This window comes from Acanthopagrus latus, chromosome 18, assembly GCF_904848185.1.
Source record: "Acanthopagrus latus isolate v.2019 chromosome 18, fAcaLat1.1, whole genome shotgun sequence".
NCBI lineage: Eukaryota > Metazoa > Chordata > Actinopteri > Spariformes > Sparidae > Acanthopagrus > Acanthopagrus latus.
The window spans coordinates 11718906-11743263 of record NC_051056.1 but is presented as its reverse complement, the minus strand read 5'-3'; the positions used below and the strand labels follow the sequence as shown (position 1 = coordinate 11743263).

At 40.1% G+C, this 24358-nt stretch overlaps 1 protein-coding gene across 5 annotated transcripts in view; it reads right to left on the bottom strand.

Annotated features, from left to right (window-relative positions):
* il1rapl2 (interleukin 1 receptor accessory protein-like 2) overlaps nucleotides 1-24358 on the bottom strand; it is a 468801-nt gene that overhangs the window by 130837 nt on the left and 313606 nt on the right. For all 5 annotated transcript variants that reach the window (XM_037076491.1, XM_037076496.1, XM_037076494.1 and 2 more), the window contains 2 exons: nucleotides 6751-6937; nucleotides 6506-6659 (listed from right to left, as the gene is read on the bottom strand). In XM_037076491.1, the coding sequence (XP_036932386.1) occupies nucleotides 6506-6659; nucleotides 6751-6937 (341 nt within the window). The remainder of the gene's footprint in view (nucleotides 1-6505; nucleotides 6660-6750; nucleotides 6938-24358) is intronic.

Genomic DNA, 24358 nt, shown 5'->3' with positions numbered 1-24358 from the left:
AAAAGTGTTAGCAGTCTGGTACCAGTTTTCCTGAACCAGCACTTGTATCGCCTTGGATGAAAAGGGGTGTCAGCAACAAGGTTGTGTTGTGGGTAATGGTTTTGAAAGGCAGCCCAGTGGTATGGCATTTTACTTGTGCAACACTGTTGGACTCGATAAATGATGAAAATCGCTACCCCTTCAGACTACATTACCCACAATGCAATAAAGCCACTATGGGACATCACTGGAGGCAATTTATCAGATTACATACAGATTCCTCTGGAACCACAAAAACATTTTTGCCACTTTTTTTTTTACAGAATATTTATTGTAAGGACTATTAAAAACTAACTTCCTGTACTAATACTCCTTTTCCACCTTATTTCACTCTCTTGTCTGGTTGATTCCTGTTCCTTTCTTGTTCTGTTCCTAATCCTATTTCACTTTTTTCTTATTTATTCCCCTCTGTTCCTCCCCACATCTCTCCCTCCATGCTCCTGTGCTGACCCCAAGTTGTCCCTGCGCTGTCCTGATCAGATATGTTCTACCCAGCGGACCGTGTGTGTGCTCCATTTGTTTGTGAGTGCTTGCATTTCCCTGAGTATTTCTGTGTCTCACTCTGTGATCTATTGTGGAGCCATTTTCTCCCCCAGGCTACAGCAGTAATACTATATGACTGCGTGCTCTCTGATCACCAGACAGATCAGACAGCATTACTAACAACTGCATCCTAATGACTGCACACGCGCGCGCGCACACACATGCACACACAATTCAAAAACCACAGAGAAGTAGAAAGAAACGTAGTGTCTTTAATTATCATAATAACAGTAGTAAGAAGCTTACTGGTTCAGTAAGGTGATATTCCCCTGTTTTCATTGGTCCTTGTTCACATTGGAAACATTAGCATTATTCTAATTAATAACTGAGTACAGCAGTAACCATGTTCAGTCGAAGCTCTGAACACATTATGGTATTTACTGGGGTCATATGAACTCTTATTTAGCTTGCTAAAACTAGCAGAACCATTTGTATTGTTTTTTCTTAATTAATGTCGTCTAGTGCATGTCTTGATTAAGTTCTCTGTCCTCCACCTAGGAGACAGCTCTGTGTACTTTAAGCCCCTGAAGCAATCGATTTATGTACCTCCGTCTTTTTCCCTCTCCCCCCAGAGTTATGATCTGGGTCGTTGACGTAAATAGGCTAAAAAAAAAAACTACTTAAGACTGCACCAGTTTTCCCAGGATTGTTTCAAATGTTTGACAATTGTATTGCCATTACAGTAATCTGAAAGATGCCATATCACATTCTGTACATTCTGCCTTTAATAGTGAATATCTGCTGCTACTGAAACTAGTTTACTCTTTTGTATTATCATCAGTAATGTAGTATTAAAATAAAGAATACAAGACAACATGTTTTTCAAGAAATTGAAAAAAAATCCCCAGAATACAAGCACAAGACGAGAAAGTTTCTTCAAGTCCGCAGAAAGTGTTTCAGAGTTAGTCAAACTGAAAGTGTCTAGTCAGCCTATACTTACGGGAGTGTAATGTGTCAGGCTGCCATGGTGGAAATGAATTCCTGACGACTTAAAATGAGTCAGAATCCTCCCCTGCCATCTTTAGTGTAGGACTGGGACAGAATCATCAGTCAGGCAGCCAAGAATTACCAGTGTCACAGCATGTCAGGATGCTGAGCTTGAAAACGGCGGTCAGAAAAATGATAACAGCTGCGTTCAAAGAGCCTGACAGGAGCAAGTGAGACTGAGTGACTGATGGTAAATCCCACATTTTTGCAGTATGTCTGTCAGCTATTATGGAGGCATGTTTACAATGAATTTGTATGAAAGCAAACAGATCATTTAATAGATAGGGTTATCTTGTATTAAGGCATACACATTCGGTACATCTGCAGGGAGCAAGTCAGGCACTGTTGCAGGTTGCCATAGTTTAACAGATCACTAATACCATGAGTACCAACATGCACTGCTCCCTCCACACAGTGCCATTGTCACACGGTAATTATATTTTTTTCCTTTAGTCTTTTTCTTTGAAATATTAATCCTTCAGTAGCCCCGGGACAGCAGGTATTTAGACCTACGGTGACGCAAAACAAGCCTTGTGCATGTTGCACAATTGGTCCAGATCAGGGTTGCCAAGAGTAGGGCCTGTGAGCCAACGTTGGCTAGGCATAAGATTGAATTTGGGCTCCATGCTGTTTCTCAAATCAAAATATGTTTCAAAAAATCAAAATGTTTATGTGGGATCCCTAATGACATTTATTTTTATTTTTTTTTTCATGATCTGAACCTGGCAGAAAAGTGACACCTGGCGCTCCTCACAGTTTCTTAGTGCAACACCACTCTTGTTAAAACAGATCCCGGGTCTGTAACAATTTGTCAGACGTAATGAAGGTGCTTACTTACAGAACTCATTACATCATAACATAGTTATGTTTTGAAAACTGGTATGTTGAAGTAAACATGTATGAAACGCTGTGATCCTTCCCTCTCACTGGTGTTGCATGTTGCACAAATAGCACCATTCACCCTGTTACAAGACGCTGTAACATCAAAATGATCCTGAAGCCGTTTTTTAAGGTAAATGTTGCTTTAAATAAACTTCAGATCTTGCAAAACAGTATAATACAAAAGGTGTTTGCATTTTGCCTGTGGCTCACCATTAAGTTTCTGTTCTGGCTCTCTAAGGGAAAACATTTAGACCCCTCCTGATCTAGACCCAAGACCATCCTGGGGCGGAGAATTGACAGTGTGAGCCGCATTGTAAACACAAGAGATTACCCCAGCTTTAGAGTACACTTCCCTCAGGTGCAGCAGTTAATTAAAAGCAGTAAATGTTTAAGAAGTAACAGTGAGACGCTGTGAAAGAAGCCCATTGAGAGTGTGACATTTAGAACACAGGTTTTTTCCTCAGTCTCCAAGCCATCTTCGGGTCTATTTCAAGCACTTCTTTTCAGCTAAGTGTATTTTACTAGAATCAACATCATAGCCAGCAGCTGATCTGCAGGCTCTGCCTGTGTCTTTACTTTAATCTCCATTTAATGTTGAAAGCACAGCGATAAAACCTGCTGCCAAGAGACACAGACCTAACTACAGAATCAAGGACAGAGATGTTTAGCCAAGGCCTGGCACACGCCGACAGATGTCTCAGAGGCTGGTTTCACTGTGCTGTCTCAAAATCTCGAGCTGAAGTTGAAGAAACCCCTGTTTGCACCATGTAAGTGGGATCAGCCCTTTACAACAACAATGTTGCCGCTGAAACGCTTGAGTACCACGATATAGTAAATCTTCCACAAATCTGTCTGTTTACTTTTACAGCTAGTCAGACGTCAAAGATGGACACAAACACAGATACACTCACATATAGTATGTATTCATGCATGCACGCAAATCTCGCCGGTCATGAGCACTGGCCTGGAATGACCAAAGAATTAGCCCTGAGCTCCGTGTGTTGAAATGGAGAGAAAAGAGGCAGACAGAAAGCGGCAGAGATCTAAATGTGGATGAATAAAAAGAGGAAGGGGGAGAGAGAGGCTGAGTGAGGAAGGAAAGTAATAAGAGACATATTCCAGCTTCCTAAACAGGACAAGATAAATTGGCCTCTCGGCAGTTGGCGTGCGCAGCATCCAGCTGACACGCACAGTCAGAGATACACACACACACGGACTCATCCATTCATGCTTATATTACATCACTGAGTTCACCATATGTTAGTTTCGCTTCTGCAACTCATCTGATGATGACCACGTAACAACGCAGGGCTAATGGAGAGTGACTATCGAGTAGCATGTGGAGTTTTCTTGGGCAGACGTCAAACTTCATGACGTATTGTCGGTGTATGTTAAGAACAATCAAAGGGATGTTGGGTTTTCCAGGCATGTCGCATTATATTGGTCATGGTTTTGCCTTACGCTGACAAAAAAAACCCAAGAGACACAATTCGAAACCTGATAATTTACCGTGCTATGTAAATTTGGGCTGATGACGTTAAGCATCTCTTTGAACATATTTGCATATTTTGGTTTCCCTTGGAGTCATGTGCCCACATCGTGTCTTAAGAAAATCATTTCTCTATTTGATCCTCTACAGCACGATTCCCTTCCTGACTTTAGGTAGCTGGCATTTGTTGTTTTGCTTTAATGTGGCATCTGCATTTGCTATTTGAGATATGATGCAATGACTCATATCCCAAAAATGAATGTATGGGATGTAGGATATTTTGAGAGATAATTTGGATTCTGCTAGTATAATTTAAATATTCTAAGAATGGGGCTCCTGTGCTCTTAAAAGGAGACAAATAATGCTCATTGTCGGGTTCATAATCTTATCTTAGGTTACGACTAGAGGAGGTTTATATGCTTTAACGCTCAAAAAAACACATCCATTTTGTCATATGATCTGATGCTCCAGTACTTCTGCCTGAAACACTACGTTTTGGTCTCCTGTCTCTTTAAGGACCTGCAAAACAACATCCAAATGTGTGTAGAAAAAGTCAGGATGCATGTTAAAGTGCTTGCGTGTGTCGCATGATGTGTAGTCAGTGCCTGGAGGCATCAACATGCATATTGCACGTGGCACAACAACCAAACATAAGCAGGAATGTGCAGATATTCAGAGAGACTGTATGTTTAATCATTCAAATACAAATGCACAAAATGGTGCCAGGACTATGAATGTACCCAGTTGTTTTAGATGTGTATTGTACATTGAGGGAAATTTTAAAAGTGCTGTAGTAATGATGAATGATCTACTGCTGAGTCTAGGCATCTGTCAAAATAATGGATGCTCTGGACTCAGATCCATTGCATAAAGAAAAAAAAAGAGACAGAATACATATTCCTGTCATGATTCAAGTCCACTCTGTTTCTCTGATGGCAGCCCCAAACCACTGAGAGTGATGCTGTGCACATGTAATTGAGCAATTCAGTTGAATCAGAATGATTGAACTGATACTTAGACTCCTTTTTTAAGAATTTTGAATCTCATTCCAAATCTGTCAAATCCTGACGCTTTGGAAGTGTAGGCTGGGTTGGCTGCCATCCCAAAGCAACAGTATATATGACGAGTGGGAATGAGACTCAGAAATCAAACAAAATCTGAGCTTTAAGTACAGTTTGTTTGTTCATGCCTCACCCAATGGAGACCCACTACCTTCCCAATTTATCTGACCTGTCAAACATAGTTGAATCAATCCTATCAGGCCTGTATTTCCCAAATGTGTTCCATCCCGTCCAGACTCATTATAACTGGTTATATAAAGAAAAAAATATATAACATCTCCATTACTATTGGTAATTAATCTTCTTGTACTTCTCATCTTGTTTGTGGTGTGCCACAGGGCTCAATTCTAGGTCTGTTTCCTGCATTTGTATGTCAATATCACAGTCTTGTCACTGTCATTAACATCCTTTTCGAGGTTCAGTGTTTGAGGTACAACAATTTTACTGGAGCTAAATAACAATAAATCTGAGAGCGTAACATTAGATTTCCCTTATCCATAATGTCCATTTCATCCTGTCAATTATGTTACCTCAGAGTCCTTTCTGACTCTGATGCGCAAGTCATCAAGGTTGTACAGTAAGTTATTTATGCTTTTATCTCATTCCATTCAGATTGCTGTTACTCCACTGAATCATGTTTGAGTCAGAGTTCCCAGCTGGCACTTTTAACTGGAACAACCCGTGACTCAGAAAGTTGGATGCACTTCACCAACCCTGCCCTCAAAGTCCAAGATGGCACCTCTGTCTTATTTGTGTCTCACTGAATCAGTCTTAAAAACAGTTCTGTCCAGCTTCTATCTGTGGACAAGTTACTTCAGTGTTTGTATGCACAACATACCTTGTAATGCATTGTTAGTCAACTGCTATTGTAAACAATATCTAATAATCTCAAACCTAGCTAAAACTGGTATTCAAAATTATTCAACTGGAACTGGAACAACTCTGGTATGATGTCATTACCAGCACCGACATTTAACTTCTGAGATAAATGTAACCCACCATTAGTCCAAAAGTTGGAAGCAAGGATTTTAACAAATTCAAGAAAGGGTGACTGAATCACTTCTTTATTAGCCTCCCTTTAGTAGCAACCAGATCATTTACAAAACTGAATTACATCTGAGAAAACTCCTAACCCCTCCTGACCAGGACCCCAGCCTAAGCTGGTGAGTGTCTTCTGGCTGTTTTCGAGGTTGAGATGCTTACATGGTGATTAATCATTATAAATCCAACTTGATCCAATCCTACATTCCCCTGTCATATTCATGCCTATTCAATGCTTTCTCAGTCTATTGTATAGCATCCTTTTTCACACCCCTCCCATTCCATCCTATCCTACCATTCCCTGCATTATTTTAATGGAGCCATCCATCAATCCATACAGGAAGAAATATGTCTGCATTAGTTGTACAAAATGTATGGCTCAAATCAATGTTGTTTTCTTTCCGTCCATCCATACATCCATCCATACATCTACCCACCCATCCATCCATGCTTTGTGTCCTACCTGTGACTTTGAGTTGTGTTGTCCGCCGCACCAGTCTGGATCCATACTGTAATTCACATGTGTAATTTCCCCCATCGCCCTCCTCCACCTCAGGAATCCAGATATGTGTGGTGTTGACTATGATGGAGCTCCTCCATTTAACCTGCTCACACTCCTGACAGAAGACACAGGCTGATCAAGTTATGTACAAAAGCCCACAGACGACCTAGATATGGTTATTCGTAATTTCCTTGCATTTATTGTACCTTATACCAGGTCATCTGCGGTTGCTTGTATGGAGCCAAATAGTCTTCTAGATCAGGACAGGTGATCATTTTGCTGTGGGTTATCTCAGCTTTCTCCAGATGGCGGATTTTGCTGCTGAAACATTTCCCCTCGTCACTCTCCTCCACAGTCATCGACATGGACACTTTCATGCAGTATGTGGCGTTCCTAAACAGATCATAAAACACAACATTGGGAAACTGTGTTTACCATGTTCCTCTACCGACAGCTTTGAAACTTGGCAGTAGGAAGAGTTCCTGAGAAAAGAGGCTCAGAAAAAGTAAAAGATCACTGAGAAAATCCCAAGTTGCAGTTGTGGATGTGACCAACTCAACATCTGAAAAAATCACAAACTATATGAAACTATATGCAGTCTGTATTTCTAAAGCAAGTCAAGCACATGAGTCTGAGTGGATCTGTTTTGAGTAAATTCATCCAAGACTAAAAAACACCACTGGAACTGTGTGCAAAACAGTTTTGAGAGCTGTTTTCATGGTGATAGTATTGGGTAAACTGTTGTTGGTGGCACTGTTGTGGGCTTTTTGGTGAAATTATAGGCCCTCTGACATCTCAGTGCTCTGACAACAGTGAAGAAATTGCCATCCAGAGCAGATTGTAGGTTGTATGACCTCTAACACACACAAAGAAGAATGTAATTTCAAGAAAGATGAAACTGTAAAAGCACAAATGCAATTCCTTTTATTGCAAATAACCTGTTTTGTTCAAAACGTCAAGTTGTGATTGAGTAGATTTGTTCGTCGTGACAGAGAGTAAAAGTCGATATTTGGTTTCTAAAATTTCAAAGCAGATTTCCCACTTTAAGAAGGAAAATATCAGTCCTTATCATTACTTAAGTCCATTGTTGATCAAAAGTACAATTCTGGCTAACTGTGCTCACTTTCACCGGAAAGAAAATAGCAATTCAGTCATTTCACATGACAATTGCAGCCTTGCAGAGTCAGAGCTGCAAGAATCTGAGCCTACAGGTGGATCCTTGTTAAGATAAATGGCTTAAAACACGGTATTTAATATCAAGCTGCATTGTTTTCAAACTGAGCGTGAAAGCAGCTGAATGGTAGGGCAGCAGAGCAACGTCGCATCAGATCCACTGCATTTAAAAGGGTGTGTTACAATTATGCTGCAGTGTAGCACAACTTGTCTGCCTGCTGTCTGCCCAAGCCATTTTAACTCCAGAGGCTGTTCTTACACCAGACAACCATATGAGGAAAAGCACTGGCGTTACCAATAACATTACCAGTGGTCTATTTAAGTGTCCAAGCAAGACATGACAGCCACAATTAACTGCATTACTCACACCTGTGCTTTAAAAGGCCTGAAAGGCTCAAACTGTCTGTGTTAAAGAAGTTGATAAAGATTTTTTAAGTTTCAGTGCATTTGCCTGTGTTTTCTGACTTTGAGGATTATTCTTGTTGTCGCCTTTTATTTTCAAGAAGAGCTTTCTTCCAGAGCCACTGTGATGAATGATGATGATGAACTACTACTACTACCAATACTAATCCTGACGTCACATATTATGACTAATGGTCATTATATGGTCTCTGATTAGTGTAATATTTAAATACATGGTGTCAAATTCCATAATATTATTTCACGCTAATTAAATACTGAGCAAGTAGAATGTTTGTCAAACCACATTCAAGGAATTTACAGTTTGGAGCAGTAAAGAAATGACACACGATGTGTGCCAACATTCATCATTCACACCAGTGTTTATCACATATAAAGTTTACTTTACCATTTGACGATTCATTTAAGTATTGTATAGACTATTTTGATTTTTTAATTCTGTCCGCAAGAACAAAGCCACCTGTGATTGAATTACAATCAATTACAATTAACTAGATGACAACCATTCCTTGCAGTTCCCCTCCCATCTACCATCACACATGCTTGGCAGAGAATGAGACACTCTGTGGTGTTACATCCCTCCTATAAACACACAGATTGTGATGTGACCTCTCCTAGGTCTCCTTATGCTTTTGTTTTGTACAAACTGTAGGTGCACCTGGTTGGTGCCATGTCGTTTGACTCGTGTTGGTTTTGATTGGCTAATAATTGACAAGCTTCTTCCACAAATGGCTGACCTGCTGTTATGAAAACAGAAACATGGTTGAAAAAAACATAAATGCAAGGTGTGTTTCTATTTAAAAGAAAAAGAAAAAAAAAGAAAAAAGAAAAGTCACTGCTGACAAGCAAAGCAGATAGTGATGTTGGTATAGAGGAAAAGGGAGAAAAACGGAAGAGGCGAGGGGAAGCAAGCCAGAAGTCTACATGCATCAAGGTGGACAACATTATGTCATGACGTGTTATCTGACACCCTGGTAATGAGACGAGGCCAGGTAAGAGCTCTTCACGTCACCACAGTATCGCCCAACATCCTGCTGTTATGATGTTACATGTGTGACAGTATGTCCTTGAGTTAAATTACCTAATGAAATAAAAAAAAAGAACAAACTCTGAAGTTTGCCCTGATGTGTGTGATGCAACATGTTTTCAACATCATTTTGGATCTTCTCAAGGTGATTGTAATTGTTTGTGTGGGTGGGATGTTTGTGCTTTGCTGTGTGTGTTTCCAAGATTCACTCCCAGACACAAAAGACTACATTGATCTCTCTCTCTCTCTCTCTCTCTCGTGCACTCGCGCACACACACACACGCGCGCGCGCGCACACACACACACACACACACACACGCACACACACACACTCAACCATTGTCCCCTCACCTCAACTTCTCATCGAGGTGGATCAAAACCACTTATACATCAATGCTGTGTGTGTGTGTGTGTGTGTGTGTGTGTTGGTTTGGTTACACAGCTGGATGACTGCCAGGAAGTGAGAACACTGGCAGTAAGTACACAAACTCAAGTTTTGCTGTGTAAAGGAATGAAGACTGAGGGGAAATCTGGTGGAGAGATTGCAAAGGACGAGGCGGGTGGCCCGGAGGTGTGAAAGTGTCTGAACTGCATCAGAATTAAAATTACCTCAGAAACATCTGCCTATTCACTGAGCCAAAATGCAATGACTGTCACGTTCAGGTTAACTAAGGGGTCTCACCATGCTGGGGCCCAGCTGATTCAAGTTTTCACCCAGCTGCCGTACCTCAGACCATATGCACTGTATAAGAAATACCTTTAAAAATATTATAAGAGCTGCCATATGAAAGTATATTAAGTAAGGTGACCACGACAGGACCTAGGAATACAGGAAGGAGTGATTTTCAATTGAATGGATTTCTTCAAACCTAATGATGGTCTGACAGTCACACTTAATAAATATTACCAATCATCTGAGCAGAGAAAATAATAGAGGCAACTAATCTAACTTCTATTTGCATAAAAAAAGTTACTATGCTATTCAGTACAAGATGACAATGGGCCCAGCTCAGCAACAGCCCAAGCTCTCTAAGTCGTAAGGAAAAAACTTCCCATTATTCTGTACCATGTAATACAATGATCTTGAGGGTCAAAACACAATGCAGACCCAACAGCAAGGGTTAAAAAAAGGAAAAGAATAAAACAACAAATACTTCAGAAAACACAGGGACATTTTATAAAACACAAAATTTTACAAAACACAAACAGCATTTCAGACATGGTTACAAGGTACTCTCTTCTACAAAAGTGTTTTTAGGCTTGTTAGGCAGAGAAGACCGACTGGCTGCAACTGGGCTGCCGAGCCACTAGTCCGTCACCCAGCCTGAGCTCAGAAACACTGCACTTGCGATGGTACATACAGTTAGGATATAGCATGTTAAATAGCCAATTCTTGTCTCTTTTGTGGTGTGATAGCCTATTGTATATAATTTTATAATTCAACAAAAAATAGACCATACCATTACTTTCACATACGTGGCTGCGGAGAAGAAACGTAAACGATCTTCTTTCCACTTGGACTTTAATGACTTTTTCTCGAATGACCCAAACATAAGAAAGTGCCAACTGAAACATTGCCTTTGTTTATATTCAATGGTAAAGTAAACACACACACACACACTAACAAATTGAGAAGATGTGCAACAATGATTGGATACAGACAAACCCCAGACGAAACTCTAGACAAAATAGTAGCTGCAACATCATTGGCAATATTGTTTTTACCTTGTGAGCTTGTGTGTGGGTGTGTGTGTGTTACAGGAGACACAGGGAATCTTTTTAGTCATTCACCTAGCCAAGACCACTGAGCATTGAACTTGAAGCATGAAAAACCTTTTATCCATCCATCCGTCTATCTCTGTTACTCTCCACCTCATCAATCCATCTCCAGCCTACAGCAGCTTGTTTTCTCCTCCACTGATTCAGTTACCTTTTCCTGTATGCCTCCGTGTCCCCCCCTCGCCCCCCCGTCTCTCTCTCTCTCTCTCTCTCTCTCTCTCTCTCTCTGCTCAGCTTGCCTTATTTTGAAAGTATAACAGGTTAGGTCTGGGTTGGTCTGATTGATGGCGAGGAGATAAAAAAAAAACTTTAATATCTCATTGCAAGTGAATTGTAACAGTAAAAACATGCCTATGTGTTTCATCCATTCAGGCCTTCATTGGGGCAAGTACACTGAGCTTTACGGGGATATTAAAATGTCTGAAGATGTTGTGTGCTAATTGGTTTTCTTAATTGCTTTTGATTTTCTCTGCCAAACATGGTTTGTCATATGATTTCCATTGCCTATACTAATAATGTAATAATAATGATTACCTTCCTTTTCTTACTGACCATGTGACCTTTTACCAAATTGCATACCTAACGTAGTCTGTCATGGGACTATAACAGCTTATATCAATCTAGTGACTACTCACCTCTCCATACTGATCATACAGAACTTTAAATGAAAGAGCACTGAGGCGACCATTTTTGTTCCAGCCCTGATGAAGGCCTGTATGGATGAAATGTATAGGCGTATCATTACTGTTCTTATGATTCAATAGCCATGAGACAGAACAGCCGTTTTAATCATCATCATCCTCTTGGACAAACTGGAGAGCAACCAGAGAGACACCATTTCCACACCTGAACAGCACACCGTGTGTACTGCTTTGTGACTGGTCATTGTAATAATACCAGGATTGCCACAGTCACAGAAGTGATATCACCACAGCTGAAGGTGGGATTTGAAAATGTCCAGTTGTGTCTGTTTGCCTGAACACCTTCATAGCCTACTGACGATGTATCAGGGTCTTGAACGGTTGCCCCATTTCTCAGGGAGAGATTTCAACAACCGGCCCAAGGTGGTATAGAAAATAAGGTGTAGGGGTTAAATTAGAGAAAGCAAATTTCTCCAGATATTCCCTAAAGGAGCACTTGTAAACAGTTAATATTATCAATGTAACACATGACTGCAGATTCTTTAAATAAGTCACAGCCTGACAAAGCTAACTGGGGTTAGTAGAGACCAAAATAGGGGTAAAAAAGATTGAATAGCTGACTTATATTTTCCAGGTTGGCTCAGTTAGGAAAGAGTTTGCTAACACTGTTTTCACAATAATTCTTGAAAGTGACAATGTCAAGACTGTTTTTTTTTTTTACATCAGACCCCGGGGGTCCCTCCTCTACTTGCAATTTATTCTGTGTATGGATATTTGATTATAAATGGTGAATGTAGAATCGTGTGGAAAAACTGCACACGCACTATGATTACCGGTATGTGACGAAATATCCTAATTCAAGATTCCTCCCTTGCACAGGCACCATCACAAACACACTCACACTCACATCTGAGATCTAAAAGGGATTTTATGTTAAAAAAAATAAATAAATCATCTTGCTGCTTTGATGATTGTGTTCTATGGTATATATCCATGCCAGTAACGCACATTCAACTGAGATGAACTGAAAGCTCTTGTTTTTCTCTCAGCTGCATCCTTCAACATGTCCCCCCTTTAATTTCCCACTCTTGTATCAGCATTTGTCATGGTCACACCGCCCCTCGGCTGTCGGACCCAGGCAGCGGAAGTCTAACACTAAGTGATAAAAACAGCATCCATGTAAAGAAGAATGTATTATGCATATCTCACTATAAACATGACGATTCAATTAGACCACAATGCAAACACTGTGTCAGATGCATTTAGTGCACCTCTTACGGATGCAAATTGTGTGTGTGTGTGTGGGTGTGTATTCATATCTGGCTCTGTGTAGAATAGATTTAAATGCCTGAGTTAGTAAAATGGACCTGAAGTATAAGACAGGAGAGTGTTTATTGTGCTGCACGCCATCGCTGCACATTTTGCTAAGCTGTGCTTTAATGACAAGTCATGAAGTTAACTTGATGTGGATATATTCTGTGCAAAGTCTTTTTTCTTATTGGCAATTACCTGTGAGGTAAACAAGTGATATCCAACTATGAATATATTTGGGCATATTGGAAGAGGAGGAAGAACATATCCGTACAGGTTCAAGCTAACCTCAGCCTGGTTATATTCCTCCCACACCTAATTACAATAATGTTCAAGGCCTCCTGTTTGTGAGATTCTGGGAGATATATAGCTAGGTAGGAAATCACTAATTAAAGCAGAGGCGGATGAGGCAGAATGAAAAGCAGAGGGTACGCCATCAAGTAAAACAGCATCCCAAACATCACTTGGATGTGCTGAACATCACAACAGTCTCAGTGTTTTTTTTTTTTTTATCTCAGGTTGGGACTTCCCTTTAATTGGCTCCTTTCCAGAAGAACTTCAGTCAACTTTGGAAATCAAATGTGTTGTGTTTCAAATCAATTTAGCATTTTCCTTGACAACAAATGTATTTTCAGCGTTTCTCCCTCTGAGTTTCCAGCAGACATGAGATTGCCTAGTGTGATTTGTCCCGACAGGACAGTTGTGATTGTCCTGGTCAGTGTTTGAAAGGTGTCTGAATACTGTAAATGTAAACTTTATGTTCCAACCCTTTTCCAGCTTTCTTGCCAACAATTAGATCTGTAAGAGGATCAATAATGCTTTCATGATCCAAAGGAAACAAAATCTATCTTCCTTCTTTCCTTCCTTCCTCCCTTCCAAGGGAGTGTGCTAATAGCAGCAATAATCTGAAGTCAACTTTAGGATGTCACATTAGTAACACTTTATAATAACCCTTATATTACACAGCTCTTACTGCTCTAAAATGCACTTGAATGGGCCTTCCCAACGTTCGACGGTCAATTGTTTTTGTATAATAGACTGTTGTTAAGCATATTTGACCGCTGTCAAGGAAAGTGGCCTTTTTGCCTCTGATTCATGTATTTTGTAGCACTCCGTGCTCTAAAATCTTTCAGTCGCTAAGCAACGTCAGCTGATCTGTAGCCTACTTCATATTGGAAAAAAAAGTACTCCTGGGCCACTAGTATGGATGAGCTTCACATAAACTTTAATATTTTTGGAAAATATGGTGATTTCAACTCTTGGCAAAAGGCTGAGTTGTCGTCACTGGAAAAAGAGAGGAAAGCAGTGAAGAGGGGGAAGTGAAACAGCACAAAGTTTTGGATGACAGAGACATTGATAAAATAGAAGAGGATCGATATGGACTGAACACAAAAAAGAGCACTGTATGGGCCAGTTTTAAAAGACTGTTTAGAGGACTTAAATTTCAGCGGATGATTCATCAGCTGTGTTCTAAAGAATGTTCTGTTCAACGTCTTTGTCATCAGTTTGGTGAACTATATTTCTCTGCTGAAAAACACTATGAATGGTAACAAATAAATTGTAAAAAGACACACCCTGTGAAGCTTTTTTTCGTGGTGGCAAGTAGCCATGTAATAAGCGATTCGTCCTGTCGGGACATATTTTCGCAATAATGATCGCTGTTCTATACATTATCCCTTACATAAACAATTCATTGTTCATTCATCAATGGTTAATAGTAACTTCACTGTTACAGGCACAATATTCATAAATGCAAAACAGCTAAATACTGCCAACTGTAGCTTTCATTAGCTAGTTAGCTCGGGTAGTTGTGCAACTAGTGGCCCAATTTTTGGAGCTCATGCACGGGGGAAGAGTTTGTGTTCACACTCTGAGCACAGGAGCTTTGAACCTGGATGGGAAGGGGCAAGCTGGTTAGCATGGTAAATATGGCCACTTGATATACTTTAGGAAATCACAATTTCAAAACTGGTATTCCTCCACATCCTGTTCAAATTTTTGTTTTGAAGTCTTGAATGTTTTCAACCAAAATTCTCACATATTGTATCTTTAATAAGCAATTAAATGCTTTATAAACCAATTACTAAGCAAGTGCTTATTGTAATTTACAACTGATGTTTGTGATACTTTGTAAATGGTTAATAAATTCTGTGTAGCTCATTTATAAACATGATTTTGATATCTGTTATAAAATTGCAGGTGTTTTTTATAAACCTATACAATTACTCAATGAATGGCTTATAAAGCATTTCATTGTCTCATGACATAGTCATTGTTATTTCAGTGAAATAAGGTTATTTTAAGGTTTAATTTACTACAAATTTACCCAGTACTGATGATAGTTCTTACAAAGTATTACTGTCCCATCGTTATGGATTTGTTATAATTATTTTTACTCAAAGATTATTACCCTTACCCAACCCCCTTCTTTGTGCTCAAACCTAACCAATCAGATCAACCAATACAACAAATCTAAGGCAAAGTAGTGTGGGTCTTGTCAAGACAAGCAGTGGGATACACAATAATGCTAGAAAGCTAAACACACCAGCTATTACTGAGTATTAATCTCACTGCAGGTATATTCCCAAAATCTCAAACTATTACTGAAAATACCGCATGATAAAATAACACGATTACAACTATTTGCAATCATATCTGAATCTCGTGTTTGAACAGACAGAAATACATGTTACATTAAGAACACCAGTTAGGAGTTGATCTTTGTGGTGAAATTATGATGAAATCAGTGCTTTTTTCCCCACAAAAAAAAAAAAAAAAACTGATACTAAATCCCCCTAAAAATAAAAGCTGTTAATGGAATATCTCACCCCTGAAGACAGCTGCTCAAGTGAATATCTGTCAAAAGGAAGGAGGAGGACATTTATGTGGCACAGGACTTTATTAAGCAGACAAGAAAATGGCTCCAAGAAAAAAAAGGGAGCTCTTGAAATGCTGAATAACAGAGTTAATATAGTGGTACGAATGAGATTGTGCAAGGATGGTATTTATGGTTCATCTTGATCTCATTAGAGATGTGTTTGCTTTTCATAGCCTCGGGTTATTTCATTCTCATGAGGTGTGCACACTTTGCAGGCCGACAAAGCAGCATTAACAGCACAGGTGTTTATCATGATAATTCGTGAGACACGTGTCCGTGTCATTGGCGGTCTAATATGTTTTGTAAAACTCAATTTACAAGGTGCCTTTACTGAGCCATAGGCCTGACACTATCAGTAGAAAAAAAGGCTTACCATACAATTGAGAGATAAGTTTTGATAATAGGATTATTGCATCCACACAAAGAAATGTATTACATGTCAGCCTGTACAGCTTGCAGAAATATAAAGGATCCATTCACTCAGGGCATGCTGGGCCTGTTTTGAGGCAAAAAGCATTGATATTACAAGAGATGACGTAACCAAGTTGTTTTTTAGGGATGGTTTGAATGGTTTCATTTTATGGTTTGTTATGCACTCTGCATAAGCTTGCTTACTAGCTCTGTCTAAAGGTGACAAAATCTAGCACCAGCAACAAAGTTCAGTAATTTATACATCTTATCTAATTGTCAATTAAATTACAGTTAAGTATAAAAACAACATATTGAGATTTTGTGAAGGCTTATGTTCGGGTCTATTTCTCAGCTGTGCGCAGTTATAGAAAACCAAATATAAAAATGTGAAAACATTTAGATGTAGACACATAATAAAATAAATAAATAAATACATAAATGAAACATCTATAGAGCTCTTAGAAAAGTGCAGAATGAAAGAATTCCGTTGTACTTTAAAACATTGTTACGTTTGTGAAATAATTTGAAAAACATTGTCAGTTCTGATACGATTGTGTTGGTAACACCAGATGTCTGTGTTTCGTCAGCTATTAACAGTCTTGGTAGTTGCCAGGTTGTGAAAAAAAATGCAAGAATGCCTGGTACCACCCTGACTCTGCAACTTTAGCTAACATTTGCTTGCTAACGTCAGCAGCGCTGATGTTGCCTTGCATAAAGATGAAACAGACACAACCAGCTAGCCGTGTTCTGCCTAAATAAACATAATCTGTCTACATGCCCCTTTAAAAGGATAGTTTGTGTTTTTTGAAGTGAAGTCATATAAAGTACATATCTATAGTCGATCTGTTCCCTACCGTAATAATCAATCAGTGCAGCCTCAGTTTGGAGGAGCAGAGAGCTGCTCCAGCCCAGACGCTCAGCTCTGTACTGCAGTGAACGGGGTCCAGAGAAAAAGTTAAATTTAACCACCTAAAACAAGGCTCACCTAAAAAATCTATAACAGTTCAAGTTTACATTGTATAGAGAAAATTCACACTGCTTTACATCGCCGTCAGACCGCCCTTTCTTTGGACACTACATTTTCTCAACCGTAGAACCTCCATATCCCTACGCAGTTGTGCTAATGTGTAGGGATACGGAGGTTCTACGGTACAACTACAGATATATAGTTGTACCGTAAACTATAGATATACTATAGATATGTACTTTATATGACCCCACTTCAAAAAACACAAACTATCCTTTTAAATCTCAACTTAGCTGAAGCTAGGCTCACCAGTTTAGCCTCACATTCTCTTCTCACAGTGGCAAGAAAACAATTGTTATTCCCAAAGTGTAGAACTGGTCCTTGAATGATCTCCAAGTACTGTTCAATTAATCAATACTAGCATTAACAATATAGATCAGGTTCTAATTCTTAAGCCTAAGCAATACATTTTCACAATATAACAGGAAAAAATCACTCAACTGTGATTTTTTTTTTTTTGCCTATGTGTCCTTAGCCGCTCTGGGTTCAGCTTTGGTAACAAACCTGCTTTAGCGAACACAGCCAACAAATAAATTTGGCCTGACTTGACAATTTAATGCCAGTAAAAGCAGCTCAGTAAAGCTGCGTCCTGTCCTCCTGGAAATGAATGAGGTGAAACAAGAGATTTAAAAGGTGAAATGAAAGATTGGTGGATGTCATTGTATGTCTAATGTGAGTGGCTGACATTCATAACCCTTTCTTTATCAACAAGTTTCTATGATGAGGTCAAGTGTAGCACACTCACACACACAGACTTCCTGTGAGTAAGTGTGGGGTGTGCTTGGTGTAGCTTGTTATTTTGTAACGTGGCTAAGACAGGGTACAGTTGGTTGCCTTTATTTGCATTTGAAGACCACTATGAATAAAACATCAGATCTCACTGTTACTGCTGTGTATATGCAAGCATGTTCACGAGTGCATCTATTAACACAAATGGGGAATGTGCTGTCATGCTTGAAACAGATGCCAGGTGTGAGCAAAAACAGCTTTCAGCGCAACTGGCAATACGACTGACAAATTAACTCAAGAGGAAGCAAATAAAACAGCTTAAATTACATCACATGCTGTAAGAATGGATTTCACAATGATTAGCTTTAATTCTATACAACAATTTATGTACTATACATCATACCAGTCTGTTGTTACTTCCACCAAAGAGGTTGTGTTTTCATCCATGTCCATCCATGTCTGTTGGTTGGTTGGTTTGTCAGCAGGATTACATTAAATTACTGATCAGAATGAAACTCAGATGGAGGGAAGGTCTCGGTCCAGAATAGTCCAGAATTAACTTTTGCGGAGCTGCATAAATGGACAGATCCAGGATTTTTTTCTCACTTCATTCATTTCTCCTCATTTAAAGTCTGATGATTTAGACCAGACCACGATTTTCATGCTGGCCTATGCTGGTAAGCGCTGGTTTAGCTGGTTATAAAACCACCACAGTCCTGGAACCCTGTCGTTAAACATGCCACAGTTGGTCTCAGAGCTTGTTTTCAGTCACCAGCCCTGTTCACTTGGTATCCGGTACAGTAAGCTGCTGTTCACGGTTACATTAATGACACGTAAAGCCATCTGTTCCTCAGGAAACTCCGTTACTTGCTGAGGGTTCAGGCAGAGCAGCTGGAGGACATAAGAGAGGAAACCAGGAAATATTGTCACCATAAAAATGTGATCCAGTTGCGCCCAGTGATTAAAGTTATAAAGGCCCAGCCCTCAGAAACACTCTGCTCCAGCTCCATCTTTATGACATGACACCTGAGCTCTGTATCACTCAATCACCACTATATGCTGAAGATTGACTGATGGGTGGCTGGTATGATTTCATTGGTTGAAATTTCTTGGGTTTGTGAGCACACGTGACAGTTTGCTTTACAGAAAGATAACATGACTGAATAAAAGAAAGAGGAGAGAGTACCACTCTAGCTGGATTAGTTTTCTTCCCGTTCCCTCAGCGGTTCATGATCAGGAGGAAAACTACTGTTTGGTGCCGTGACACTTGCTCACAGGGAGCATATGTACTTGGGCTATAATAATTTTCTTCATCATTACACTGATCATAAATTGATTGGATTGCCGTGCATCTGTTGCAGTGTCCTTAAGCGCGGCAGCATTATGTTGACAACTCCAGGCGATCTGTACTTTTGCTGACTGCTGATATTTAGATATTTGTGTACTGTGTGTGTGAGCGTGCGTTTCTGTGTTTGTGTGGGAGTGATCTCACCCCAAAAAAAGCACAAATTCCAATTACCCGAAATGCGAAATGAGCCATAAATTAATCTCCAAATCAACTTGTAATCCACAATATCCTCCACGTCAATAAATCAAGCACACCCTCCCTGCAATTACCCTCCTATGATCGGGGCAGGCAGCTGGAGGGTGCGTTGAATTATGGCGTTAATAGAGGGGGATGTATCCTGGCCAACAGGCAACGTGTTTATACCTGGACGGAGCTGCAGATTAATTTGACTATCAATCTAACTAACAGGCAGAGAGAGGGAGTGCAGGCACCTGCACACATGCTGAGACACACACACACACACACACACACACACACACACACACACACACACACACACACACACACACACACACGCTGTGCACACAGGTATCTGAGCAGGAGCGCTTATACATGAGGACGCATTATTAGCACGCAGGTTGCATTATGTAACGTTAATGAGGTCTTACATTCTGCTTTCCACCAAAAGGCAGCAATTAATATTCTTTTATCAGTGGAATGTTAATGGTACTCTGCATGAATGGGGGGGGTGCTGCGGTGCGGTGGTTAGCACCGTCGCCTCGCAGCTAAAAGGCCAGGCGCCACTCTGTGCGGTGTCTCCCTCCTTCCCCTCACTAACACAGCTTCTTCTGTCTCCAAGCTGATCTATTTCATATCACAGGACTCATTGCGTTAAGGCTTTACACACGCTAATACCTGGAAGTTAAAGTTAAAGTGGCTGTGTTGCGGGATGTTTTAGCGAGCAAATCGGACGTCTTGCCTTGCTCTTGTTTTTCTTGTCTTTTCTGACCACCTGACTTTCGAATGCTGATCACTATGAAAGTAAGCTGGTAGAGGGGTTATGTGTAAACTTACTCCTGGACTACAGTAGCTTGGACAAACCAAAGCATTTTATGCATTATAGAGATGTGAAATCACCTTCCAGGGTTGCCTCAGACGAATACCAGTTTTTTTTAAATCTTATTTGAATTGTATCATGGATTACACATGTTTTTCAATTTAAAAGATAGGTTTGCAAGTCAGGTTAGCCTTGTGAAGATGGAAGAATTTATTTCTGTTTAGTTTTATGGAAAACGGGTCAGTGGACTGCATCACGGCACTCAACATCAGCCGGCACAAACATGGCGGTCATCTTGGCACAGAAAAAGGATTACACATGGGTGAAAACCACAAAAAGGTCAGACCATATTTAGAGCTTTGCAAGGTGAGTCAATGGGCATTAAATGAAATGCCATCACCTAGGTGACTGTTGGGTGTGCAGACTTTCTAAATCCACACTTTTACAGTCTACACTTGGTATAGTTTCATTGTCTTTTAAATGGACAAACATCATGTTCAATCAATTCAATCAGTGTCCTTCAGCAGTCACTACAATACATAATGATCAACAGGAAGAGGTGTGTCTTGAGGAGTGGAAAAGTTCAAAAGAAACTGACCCCCATGTCAAGGAAAATCATGAAGAAAGAAAAAGGAGTATACTTATTAGGATATATAGATTATTTAAAGGTTAGACAGCATTGTCTTGACCCAACTGACCCGATGTTCCCTGCCTTGCATACGTGTGATTGTGAGTGTGAATGGTTGTCTGGTTCAATGAATCAGTCCTGCCATTGACTGTACAGCTTCTACCCCCCCCACCTCTTTTTGCCTCTCGCCCAACGTCAGCTATGATCAGCTCCAGCCCACGAGATGAGAGAAATACATTTACTATTTTCCAGCCACATTTTTTTCATTTGAGGAACTTATACATGACAGGTGGGGGTGCAACTGTGAAGCCTTTTTTAAAAAGAGGACAAAAGTGTGAAGACAGAAAAAGGTTATCAAAATGCACTGAAAAAAAATCTGTCTTCAGATAATTATAGTGAGGAAAGATCTGAGACACACAAATCTAACAACACACACACACACACACGCAAACACACACACACACACTCTGACACAGACTGACACACACAAGCAGTCAGTGTCAACTCATTGACACGAGAAAATTGTTCGTGGCTGCATCAAACCAGCTCACTGTGTGCTCCATGTCAGGTCAGTGTGTCCTGCAACGTACGTTCTGTGTGTGTTTGTCGAATATTATGCTGTGTGTGTAAATCAAGCTGTGGCTCTGTCATGACCCGGGTCTTGTCTCCATGGTTTCCTGTTTTATTTTGTATCTGGCCCTCCTCTGTCGTGTCTTGCTTTTTATTGTGTCATTTTCCCTCCTGTTTTCTTGCTGTCCACACCTGCTCTGTTGTCCTTCCTTCCACTGTTTTCCCATTCCTTTGCCTCACCTGTCCTTCCCCTGCCTCTCTTCACCTGCAGCTCATCCCCCCGTTAGTGTGTGTGTATAGTCTTTGTGCTCCTTCCGTTGTGTCCTCTAATGTTCCCATGTTTCACGTGGTTCACCTCAGCCTGTTTGGTTTTTGTACCTTGTATTTTTATATTACATGGTTTTGGCCTCCCATTAAAAGTTCATCTGTAGTTCCTTCTCCTGCCTGTCTCCCTTGTTTCTGCGCTTGCGTCTTAGCCTTCCCCCAAAACTGTGACGCCTACATTGCTCTGCATACTTTTAAATCAAGCATCAGAGCGCTGTATTAAAGGGCAGATCTATGCAAGGATGTGTGTATATTCCACCCGAGCGCTAACATACCTTTATGTTTAAGGTCAGCAACCCCGACCTGTGAAACGCGGCTCAATATGTGTCACTACTGATAAGCAACAACCTCACCTGTTAGACCACAGACATCATCGACTTTAATGATGAGTTTGTCTGTACACACTGGATTTTGCATTATTCGTTGTTTCTGTTAATGCTGAGGTTCAGCGATTATGTTGCCTCGGCATACCCAGGTCTGGATGACTATTGGCTGTTGTGTACTTTTCAGGCCACAATAGCGCAGGACAAACTGACATGATATGATAAGTCGAAGTTACATTGTTCATTATTCTTCCAAAAGGTTAAGCTGCACACAACTAGAATAGAATAAAATAGGATATACTTTGTCTGCCTTTTGTGTGTAAAAGGCCACACATTTGCTTTTGCTTGCAGGTGCACAAGATATATTAAAATCACAGTTCAGTTTTCACTGGCATATTAGTTCAGAAAACACTTGGGTCAGTTGTGTGTTTCGACTGGTTTGTCTTTTCCTGTAAACTTGAGAAAACAGAGATGAGTTACTTTTTGCCTTTTGTAAAAACAATGCAACATATGACCTAGTCTTCTGTCTAGAGCAGGGGTACTCAAATACAAATCTTAAAGGGCCACAAAGATTTTTTTCAATGACTCAAAGGTCCATGTATTGAGGTCGGCCAGGCCAAATGCAATAATACTGTAATATTCAAAACAAAATGTTCTTTTCATTCAAAACATCAAGAAAAATACAAACTAAAACTAAAATAAAATAAAAATGTAATTCCCATTTTAACATAACTTAAAATACATAGTTGAATATTTCCTCTTTTTGCTTGCCTCCAAACATTTTGTCCATCACTTCAGTCATGCATTCTTTTATTATTTCTGCATCTGAGAATGGCTTCTTGTGCTTAGCCAAAATCCACACCACTCTAAGTGAGCACTGTGTTGCGTTTTGCTGTTGTGTCATAGATGTGACAAGAATCCTGTTGCAGCTTGATATGATGATTTCAGTGCATTAATTTTTGTTGTTCTTACCTCTGAATTTTGAGGAAATGTCCCTTCAAAACTCCTATACTTCATCTCATAATGCCATTTCAAATTGGAAATCTTCATCACAGCTTCCCCTGGCATATTGTTACGCTGTGGCACAATGACTCGTGCGTATTCTGTTGGTGTTGGTGTAGTTATGGTTTGTGAATGTGTTTGTGAATAAGATGATATGTAAGAAGGTTGTGGGTTAATTCACATTGTTTGTTCTGTGGTTAAATGGTGTTGAGTTTTAACACGGATTATACAAATGTTGGCACTGTGAGTGAAAGGGAGTTTGCCGGGAGAGACTCTCTGTCTGTTAAGCCTGGGGCATTTGCATAATTATGTAGTGAGTTGTTGGCTATGTCTTACTTAACTACATTCCTCCAACTCGTTATTACCACTACATTGTAAAGTATGTGGGTCTTGTCCTGGTTGGAGAGAGAATGAATGCAAACTGTAAGTCAATACTTCTTTGAGATGCCGATTTTCACTGTCCACTTTTTTAGCAGAGTACTTGGAACACACCATTTTCAATCTCTTACAACCAGTAAAATGTGAACATGCGAACTGCTCCGAAAACTAAAGCAAAAGTTAAAAATTGTGCTCGCAGTAGAGAGTGACCCAGCTGTCTGTGTATCGTTGGCCTGGAGACAAGTCCTGGTGTACACGTGCTGACCCAACCAAAACACATTAGTGAAGGAATAACAGTTCGGAGGCCACAAACAGGAGGCTGGCAGGCTGGATGCGGCCTGGGGGCCGCCTATTGAGGACCGCTGGTTTAGAGTGTATTACTACAATACTGCTTCAAGCAACAAAATGCAACTTCCTTGAGAAAAATACCTGATTATTGAGTCTCATCCCCAAATCATCAAATATTAACACTTTGGGTTGGACAGCAAGCCAAAGTGTTAGTATTTCACGACCTGGGGATGAACTCTGCATTTTTGCCCCCCTGGAAGTTAAATGTTGTTGTTTTAAGCAGTTTTCACAAACTAATTGCCAAGTGGTGAATTTGGAACCTTCTGGCATCTTGGGCTCTGGGCAGTTTACTTGCCTTTGTCTACTTGTCAATTGTTAAGTTGAAATGGTGATTTTATAGATATATTTGAGCAGAACTGTGGACCTTTTTAGAATGATCAGAAAATAAAAAATATAATGTATGTTTGACAGTGTATGGATCAAATGTGCAAACTACATGTATTTTTGTAGTCTCCACACAATATTGTTTAAAGATGTCAGAAAGTGTTGTGTTCTGCTTC